General features: G+C 65.6%; 1 protein-coding gene across 2 annotated transcripts; it reads left to right on the forward strand.

Moving 5' to 3' along the window:
* Positions 1-526: 526 nt before the first annotated feature.
* Positions 527-8,522, forward strand: BOK (BCL2 family apoptosis regulator BOK). Of its 2 annotated transcripts, XM_062194339.1 has the most exons (5): positions 527-595; positions 836-1,087; positions 2,985-3,113; positions 7,136-7,299; positions 7,871-8,522. In XM_062194339.1, the coding sequence occupies exons 2-5, from the start codon at positions 865-867 to the stop codon at positions 7,994-7,996; spliced, it is 642 nt and encodes a 213-aa protein (XP_062050323.1). In that variant the 5' UTR covers positions 527-595; positions 836-864; the 3' UTR covers positions 7,997-8,522. The 2 variants fall into 2 exon arrangements, with proteins under 2 accessions (XP_062050323.1, XP_062050333.1); XM_062194349.1 differs by lacking the exons at positions 7,136-7,299; positions 7,871-8,522 and adding an exon at positions 4,296-5,060.
* The last annotated feature ends 958 nt before the right edge of the window (positions 8,523-9,480 follow it).

A 9,480-nucleotide genomic window follows, 5' to 3' on the forward strand; every position in this document is an offset into this window, starting at 1 on the left:
GGAAAAGGCGGATACACCGCACTTGGCCACCTCAGCGCGGCGGGAGACGTAGGCGGCGTCGCCAGACGAGGCCGTCGATCCAGAATATGGAAAGCCCTACAAATCACCAAGAAAAACACAGAAAACCCAGATCGGGCGGCCCGGGTCCGAGACGGGGCGGGGCGGGGCGGGGCGCGGGCGGCGGTGCGGGAGCCGGGGGCAGGGAGCCGGGAGCCCCCGCCCCACGCCCCGCCCCCGCCCCGCGGCGCCCGCGCCCCCCGTCCCCGCCCCCCGCCCCGCCGCCCCGCGCCCCCCGCCCGCTCCCCGCGCCCCGGCTCCTCCTCGGGCGGGCGGGCGGGGAGGCTCCGCCCCGGGGCCACCTTCTCCTTACAAGGCGAAGCCCCAAGCCTCGCCTCCCGCGGCCGGGCAGTCGCGCCCCGCGCCCCGACGCCACCGGCCGAGACCCCCGCGCGCAGGCGGCCGCGCGGACCGGCGCCCCCGGGCCCGGCGCAGGCGGAGCGCGCTCTCGCGGCGTGGGTGCCCGCGTCGAGGGCGGCGGCGGCGGCGGCGCGCAGAGCCTGGGCCAGACCCGCGCCCGCGCCATGCGGCCGCAGAGGTGAGCGCCGTGCGGGGGTCCGCGTACGGCGTGGCGGGGCCCGACAGCCTGGGCTGCGCGGGGCCCGGCCGGGCGCCGGCTGCCGCGGGTTCGGGGCCGGGCGCAGCGGCCGGGGGCGGGGGGCGCGTCGCCTGTCTCGGCGGCGCCTCCCACCGCTCCCCGGCCGCCGCGGAGGTCTTTGTAGTTGGATCCGGATCCGTCAGACCCCGGAGCTCCCGGCTGAGCGCTGTCTGCCCGCAGGTGCGGCGTCCCCCGCCCGCGTGCCCGCCATGGAGGTGCTGCGGCGCTCCTCGGTCCTCGCCGCGGAGATCATGGACGCCTTTGACCGGTCGCCCACCGACAAGGAGCTGGTGGCCCAGGCCAAGGCGCTGGGCCGGGAGTTCGTGCACGCGCGGCTCCTGCGCGCCGGCCTCGCCTGGAGCGCGCCCGAGCGCGCCGCACCGGCCCCCGGCGGCCGCCTGGCCGAGGTGTGCGCCGTGCTGCTGCGCCTGGGTGAGTGCGGGCGGGTCCCCGGGCGCCTGCCCTGGGTCTCCCCCGGCGGAGGGACGGGGCCGCCCGGGAGGTTGCGGTCTGCCGGGGTGGCGGCGCGCGCCCCCTGCCTCTCCGTCCGGATCCCAGACTCTCAGACAGCTCCAGAGAGAATGTTTCAGAGGTTGGACTCCGGAGTGACCCTTGTCCTCAGCTGGGCCCAGAACGCCTTTGTGGGACCACGTGTCCCGTGTTTGTTTTGGAAGACAGGGCTGGAGTCACCAGCTGAGATCCACTGCTTTGGAAGCCCCTGAGGGCCCTGCGGTCATTCCCCCCTCGCCCCCCTCCCCCGTGGCTGCCCTGTGCCTGGGGAGACACGGGGGGGGGGGCGCGCTTGTTTCTGGGGCTGCACACAGCCAGGGAGAAACTGGCCAAAGCCTGACCCTGGCAGCCCCTCTCCCCACAGCCCAGGAGGCCCAGGGCAGTGCCCAGGAGGAGGGGGGCAGCAAAGCAGACTCTCTGAGTAGTGGGCTCTCAGGCAAGTGTCGCGAGGCTGGCCTGTGGTTGGGGTGACTCTGAGGCGGCCCCCGGGTCTGATGTTCTGCTGCGTAGACCCAGCCTGCTCGGGAGTGAGTGTCGGGGTGGGGTGGACGGATGCTGTGGGTGTCAGTGTCCAGCGCTCTGGTGACACACCAGAGTGGAAGGAGGACAGGCGGAGCCGTTCTGAGGGGGTGGCCAGGTGGCCACAGTCGGATCTGATTGACAGGGCCCCCGAGATCCACTGCCTGCTGCTGTCTCTTCTAGCTGGGCTGTGAGGACCACTTGGGTGGGGGTGGGTGTTCTGGGCCTGTCAGAGCCCCCAGAGCCCTGGATGACCGCAGGAAGTCCTGTCTCAGCCTGGCCTGCAGCCTTTGTGCCCTCACAGCCTCTCGACCCACTCCGAGAGCCTGAGGCTTTGCTCTGGGCGAGGGACAGGGCTGAGTCAGGCGGCCTGGAGGGAGACAGCTTGGACCTCCCTCACGCCTGGTTCACCGCCCTCTGCTGCCACAGCTGCTCTGGGGGAGGCCTGAGTGCCCCCGCGGTCCTGCGCTGCCTCCCTTCGGGATCCACCCCCCCCCCCCCCCCCCGCAGAACGGAAGCAGCCGACAGTTGGTCTCTGGGGGCCGGTCCCAAGCGGCCCCTGAGGTCTGGGATTTTCCGTGCCATGTCCCACCCCGCTGGCCTCGTAGCTCTGTTTTGGTCCCAGGTCTTCCCGGAGTGGATGGAGCACAGCTGGCTCCAGGGCGACACTGGCCCCTTCACAGCCTGGGGCGGTCTGGTCAGCAGCATTTCCTTGTTGGCTTTGGCTGCAGAAGTGGCCAGGCTGGGGGCACTCAGGCCGAGGCCCATCTTCCCTGGCCTGTGTGTGGGGGGCGCTTCCTCCATTGGGGTCAGAGCACATCCAAACACACCCCTTGGCACCGGGAGCCCGGGTCAGAGTGTGGGTACTGGTGGCTCAGGGCCTCTTGGAGCCACCCCCAAATGCCACTAGGGCCTGAGCCCCTCTGAGGCAGCTGGGAGGGGGTGGCCACCTGTGTTGTCTTCCCCAGCCCCTCCCCAGGATGGGTTCTGAGTTCTGGCTGCTTGCCTGGTCCCTCCTGCTGCCTGCCGTGAGTCACCGGGCAGGCACGGCCCACCCTCCTCCACAGGATTCCTGCCCCACCGGCCCGGCCAGCTAGGCCCTGGGGGCCGGCTTGTCAGAAGCGGGGTGGCGCCTGCACACCTCCCTGTTCGCTGTCTCAAGGGGCTAGGTGGGAGGGGCTCAGGTGAGGACGGGGATCGGGTTAAGTGGGGATCAGGGTAGGTGAAGTGGGAGGCCAGGCCCGAGTCCAGGTCCATTCAGGCTGGGCCACGGGGGCTGACGCATCCGTGTGGCACGCAGGGGACGAGTTGGAGCTGATTCGGCCCAGTGTCTACCGCAACGTGGCCCGCCAGCTCCACATCTCCCTGCAATCCGAGCCCGTGGTGACCGACGCGTTCCTGGCCGTGGCTGGCCACATCTTCTCTGCAGGTAGGCCTGGCACCACCACCCTGAGTGGCTTGGGGAGGGGCTGCAGTCTTGGATTATGGCAGGCTCCCAAGACTGGTCCTTGGGCCTCACATGTGCCTTCTTGCCGCTGGGGCTGCCTCTTGGTGTCACAGACTGGCCCATGGTGCTGGAATGGCTGTGGCTCCCGGGGCCCTGGGCCTCGTGTCTGTGGGTGCTGTGGCTTCTCACTGTGCGGTGCTGGGTCCCCAGCAGCCAGGCTGGGCACTGTAGGCTCTCCACGTGCACCCGCAGAGGTCACAGGTCAGTCTGCTGATTCTGTTGGTCAGAGGTGAGTCCCAGGCAGGGTGGCTCTGGGGCACCTTGGAGAGGTAGCAGCACACCCGTTACCTGTGGCTCCTGGGGTGTGAAGAGCAGGGCAGTGAGGTCTGAGGTGGGTGCATCCAACAGCAGAGGCTCTGAGGGGTTGCCGGGTAGGGGGAGGTGGTAGAGAGGGGTGGCACGCAGCTGAGCAGGACCCAGGCATCAGGCTCCAGCTTTGTTCAGTTTAAATCCAGTGGCTTTTGTTGGAAGACTGGGGCCTACCCAGCAGGCAGGCTTGTCTCATGGAGGCCCCCACATACATCTGAGGCAGCCTCTACCCAGGCCCTGATGCCACTCGGGTGGCCCAGCCGATGGGGAGCAGGGGCCCCCTCACAGGCTGTGTGGCCTTTGATGGCTGCCTTAACTTCTCTGAGCCTCAGAGCCACCAAGAGGGAGCAAGGCAGAGCTGCCCGGGAGAGCGGGGTCCCAGGCCTGCCACTTGGCTCTCAGGCTGCCCCCAACACTTCACCCCAGAGCACTGCCCTGAGTTCCTAGTCGCCCCACACCTGCCCTCCTGCCCCGTGGCAGCCAGCGGGGCACACACTGCCCCTCAGGCCGGACCTTCCTCCTGGCAAGGCCCTGGGGTGTGAGTGTGGCCGCACGAAAGCCACCAGCCTGGACCTCCCCTGGCTGGGCCGCTGTGATACAGCCGGGCTCTGGAGTGGCCTCACGGAGACCCCAGCCCCAGGGGCAGAGACAACTGGCGCTGCTTGGGCTTTGGAGCTCTTGTGAGTGGAAAACTCATTTTTCTTACCTTGATTAAAAGTTGGCAGTTTTCATCTTTTTCCTTCTTATAAGAGGAAAATTTTATTTAGATGTGTATTTATTTTCATCTACTTGAAGGGCAGAGCGACAGCTGGGGGTTGGGGGAGAAAGATTTTGCATCCACCGCTTCACTCCCCAAATGCCTGCAACAGCCAGGCCTGGGCCTGGCTCCCCCTCAGACTCCCATGTCGGTGGCAGGGGCCCAAGCTCTTGGGCCATCAGCTGCTGCCTTCCAGGATGCTTGGCCAGGAGCCGGATCAGAAGCAGAGGAGCCGGGACTGGAACTGGCACTAACGGGCTGTGCCACGTGCCCGCCCCACGAGTGAGGTCTGTTGTCACAGAAGAGGAGAAATATGTAAAGAACTCTCACACATAAATATGAACAAGCCAGGCCCCGCTGGACCCAGGACGGAGTGGACAAGGACAACGGCCGGTTACCAGCAAGCACACGGGAAGACGTGAGGCCGGTGGCAGGGGGAGGTGCACAGCAAAACCGCTGGACACAGCCACTGGCAGCAGGGGTCAGGCCTCACGGTCACTGCCAAGAGGTAGAGCCGTTCACGCGCACGGATTCGCACGCCAGCGTTCATGGCCGCGCTACTCAGAGCAGCCAGAAGGTGGAGACAGCCCACGTGTGTGTCAGGCAGCAGGCGGAGACGCCAGCCTCGGCACAGCCCTGCCCAGGAATATCACGCAGCAGGACCAGGGAGGGTGCAGTGTGGACAGACCTTGAGGACACACAGTGCGATCTCGCTGGGGTGACATCCTGAGTAGTAACGTGCTTTTTACAAATTAACTTTACAGTAACAGACTGTTACCTAAATAAAAAGGAAACCCCAGGGAGCAGGTGTTGGCTCAGTGGTTCTGCCTGGGCCCTTCTCCTGTGGTGCAGTGCCTGGTTCAGGCCCCGGCCACTCCACTTGGGTCCAGCCCTGATGCGCACCTTAGGAGTGGCAGGATGGCTGCCACCCATGTGGGAGGCTCGGGCTGAGTTCTTTGCTCCTGGCTTTGGCCCAGCCTGCGCGTGGTGGTTGCAGGCATTTGGGGAGTGAGTCAGCAGGTGGAAGGTCTCTCTCTGTCTAGCTCTTTACCTTTCAAATTACAAAAGGAGAAAAGCACACTGAGTAGGAAAGGGAGGCAGGAAGAGCCTCAAAGGGCAGAGACTTAGACACGGGGCAGGTCCTGCACCTGCTGGGAGCTTGTGTGAGGACTTGTACGTGAGGTGCTTCAGGAAGTTCAAGGAAAACAGCTGGCAAAGGAACCGCAGAGGAGCTCAAAGAAAACAGGAGGTGCTGAGGGTCCCTGCTGCAGCCCCTCGCAGCCCCACCAGGCTCCAGACACCGACACGTGGTCATCGCATGACCCTCAGAACAAGTGTCCACGAGGCCCAGCCAGGAGGGGACCAGCTGCTCCCCTGGGGGTCATGGATTCAGCTTGCTGGTCTGGTGGCTTCAGGAGGACCTGGGACAGACCCTCCCCGTGGGAGCCCCTGCAGCTGGGGTGTGGGGGATGGCAGGACGAGGCCTGGGAGGCTGTCAGGGGCCAACTCGGCTGGGATTTCACACATGGATTTAAAACTTTATGATTGACACATAAAAATTGCACAGATTTTAGGGTACCATGTGACGTCTGGATGTGCGTCGGCATCCGTCTACACCAGCAGACTGGTGTGTGTGCTGAGAAGGGAATTTTCAGCAAGGGAGTTGCAGGGGCTGGCTCCAGGGCTCCTCCCGTTTCTTATTGTCAGGTTAAAGTTCATGTAATGCACAACTGTCTTAGAGTGTAAGTCCAGGCCCGGCTAAGACCCGGCTTGGGACGTCTCCTCCCGTATCAGTGCCTGGGCTCGAGTCCCATCCGTTTCCTGCGAGTCTGGGAGGCAGTGGTGATGGCTCAGGTGCCTGGGTCCTGGCCACCCATGTGGGAGACCAGGATAGGGTTCCCAGCTCCTGGCTTTGGCCTGGTCCAGCCCTGGCTGTTGTGGGCATCTGGGGAGCGAACTAGCAGGTGGGAAATGGCTCTCTTTCTCTCTGTGCCTCCTCTCTGCCTTCCAAATAAAAATAAATGAGTGCACAGCCCAGTGACGATCTTTCAGCCCAGAACGCCCTGTCTCCTGAGCGGCCGCCCTCCCGCGGCCCAGCCTCTGGCAGCCGTGCTGCCGGCTGCGTACGCTGCCTTTTCTGGACGCGCAGCCGGCAGCGTGGGTGGCCTTCTGTGTCTGGCTTCTTTCACGCTCGCCGAGGAGCGGTAGCGGCCGGCCAGCTTCATTCCTTCTCCCTGTGCACGGACTGGGGTGAGCCGGCCCCCGGGGAGCACAGGGGGTCTCTGCCCTTGTCGGATCCTGCCCGTCACGGCTGACCGGACCACAGTCGCCTGAACGCGCACATGGCCTCCGAGGGGCTGTGGCGTGGTGGATCACAGCCCATGCCCAGCCCACCACTCTGACCATCAGCGAGGCGAGCATTTCCCCATGTGTCTCACATCTGGGTTTCTTTGGCGAATCGGCACTCTTCTTCCTTAGCCTTCACCCTGGGGAACTTGCAGGTGCTCCTCCCCAGGCTGCCACTCGCCTGGCTTTTCCTTCGAGGGCCTCCTACCTCTCTTCCTCCTGTGGCCTCTGCTTTCCTCCCGGCTTGTGGACAACGGGCCCTGTACTGCTGCCTGCAGGGTGTCCAGGACAGTGGACAAGCAGGCGCAGGGGGCTACTCCCTGCTCAGTTTCAGTGGCTCCTGCTGGCCACTGCTTCCTGGCAGGCTCACCCTGGGCTAAGAAATCCCCTGGGAACTTCTCCAAGGGGTGACCAGCCTGGCACCAGCGTCAGCTAGCTGCACGTGCTGTGGAGTGGGACCCCCATCCTGCTCACACCCGGAGGCTGGGCCCTCCATGGGGGATTCTGCTGACCTGCGGCTCCCCCTCTGCAGGCATCACGTGGGGCAAGGTGGTGTCCCTGTATGCTGTGGCCGCGGGGCTGGCCGTGGACTGTGTGCGGCAGGCCCAGCCCGCCATGGTCCACGCCCTGGTTGACTGCCTGGGGGAGTTTGTGCGGAAGACCCTGGCCACCTGGCTGCGGCGGCGCGGCGGATGGGTGAGCCCCCACCCCCAAGCCCTGCCTGTCCCAACCTCTCCTGTCTGGTGCAGGGGGAGCCCAGCCCCGCCTCTCAGAACAGGGCAGACCCCCCCCCCCACTGCTTCCCTGCCCCCAGCCGCAGGCACTGTGAACTGGGGAGCACAGCTGTCTATTGGAGTAGCCGGGGCGGCAGCTGGGGCTCCTCTGCTGGGGCCCTTTGATGCAGGATCCGGCGAGGTTGCAGGCTGAGTAGGTGGATCTGTGGCGGCCCTCAGCATGGACTCCAAGGCTGCTGTCCTCTGCCCAGTCCCCTGCAGGGAGGTGAATGGGGAACTCTGCTCCCATGCTGCGGGCAGACCAGGCTAAGGGACGACATCATTTCTTAGCGGGAATAGGAAGATGGGAGACCCAGGGGTAGACACCCATTCCTTCTTCCGGAAGACTTCAGAGTCCAGGGAAACCCAGCGTGCTCTTGTTCCACGCAAGAGTCTGGCTTTGCCCCTTCCCGGGAGCCCAGCTCGCGGCCTCGCCTCCTGCTTCTCTCCTGGCTGTGGTCTCTGCTCAGCTCACTGTCCCCCTCCCCTCCCAGACCGACGTGCTCAAGTGTGTGGTCAGCACGGACCCTGGCCTCCGCTCCCACTGGCTCCTGGCTGCGCTCTGCAGCCTCGGCCGCTTCCTGAAGGCGGCTGTCTTTGTGCTGTTGCCGGAGAGATGAGGCGCCCAGGTGGACAGCGGCTGCTGCCCAGCCCAGAAGCCCTGCAGCACCCGGACAGCATCTCCCCCTCCCCCCCGACTGCTCCCCCCCAGACCAGGGCCCTCGCCTGGAGCTGGCCTGCCTGCCGCCTGGGCCCTTCCCTTCACGTCTCCTGCGAGAAGCCAGAGGGGCCCCCTCAGGACACGAGCTGGCCTCGGTCCCTCTGGGCAGCAGGCCCAGCAGATGGTGTGACTTGTCTCTGGAAGGAGGACCGAGGCTGTGGGGTCCACGCGGCACGCCTGACCACAGTGCAGATTGGTCCCCACCTCCCCTCTGTGCCCCTCCCCGCCCTGCCCATGGACTCTGACACCAGGGAGGCTCGGCTCTGCAGGCTGCCCCTGGCAGGCCCACGGGAGCTGTCCCTGGGGCCTCCAGCCCATGTGGAGTGGCGCTGGGGACCCTGGGGCTGAATGCAGGCCCAGCCCTGCCCTGCCTCCCTGTGGCTTCTGACGGCCCGCGGGCAATAAAGTCCAAACCATGGTTTTCACTGTCGATGGCAGTCTTCCAGTGCTCAAGGCTCTGCCTGTGGCATCCTGGGAGGGTGGAATCCCTTGAGAATGGCGTGGGGGCTGGGAGGGGGGAGGGACAGGAGCTGGGCCTCCAGGCTCATGGGATCTGCAGGTGCTCACACGTCTGGAGCCGGCAGGCCCTGCTGGGGAGGAAGCCTCTGGCGACCTCACGACACTTTAGTCCAACCAAGGACAGTGGGCGTGCCTGGCCGGGAGGGCCAGGGTGGGCTGAGGTTCCAAGTCCCAGCTCTGAGGGCCCCTAAGTAGCATAAAGTTTTGACCTCAGTCCTGGGGGAGACCTTTGTCTCTGGGGCTGCAGGGCCAAGACCTTTGAGGTGCTGGGGACACACGGGGCACTGGCCACTGGGCTGGGCGTGTGGAAGGGGCCCAGGAGAGGCACCCAGCCACAGTGGGCTGGGGCTGAGGGCATTAAGCCTGCTTTGTCCGAGGAAACAGCAATGCACACCCCAACCCCTGCAAGATGGAACTGGGTCTCTGCTTCTGCACCCACAGCCTGATCCGGGCCCAGCCAACCGAAGTCAGGGACGCAGCCACAGCCTGATCTGGGCCTGGCCAGCCGAAGTCAGGGACGCAGCCACAGCCTGATCTGGGCCTGGCCAGCTGAGGTCAGGGACACAGCCGCCAACGAACCGCCTGCTTATCCAGCTCACAGGGCAGAAACCGGGACGCATGTGGGAGGCATCCTGAGGGTGTGGGACAGCAGTGGGAGGGACAGGAAGTGGACCTGGCAGGTTTGCTGTGGCTGCAATGTGGCCATGGGGTCTTCCACCGTCCCTGGCTCAGTGCAGAGCGGGGATTTGGGGCTCAAAGATGGACACAGCATGGATTCGGCCTCCCTCCAGATACCGCATGACCCAGCCCCGATGCCACACCCCAGGGCCTCTTTCGACCTCAGCAAGGGGGTTCCCTGACCGT

This window comes from Lepus europaeus, chromosome 1 (genome assembly GCF_033115175.1).
Source record: "Lepus europaeus isolate LE1 chromosome 1, mLepTim1.pri, whole genome shotgun sequence".
NCBI lineage: Eukaryota > Metazoa > Chordata > Mammalia > Lagomorpha > Leporidae > Lepus > Lepus europaeus.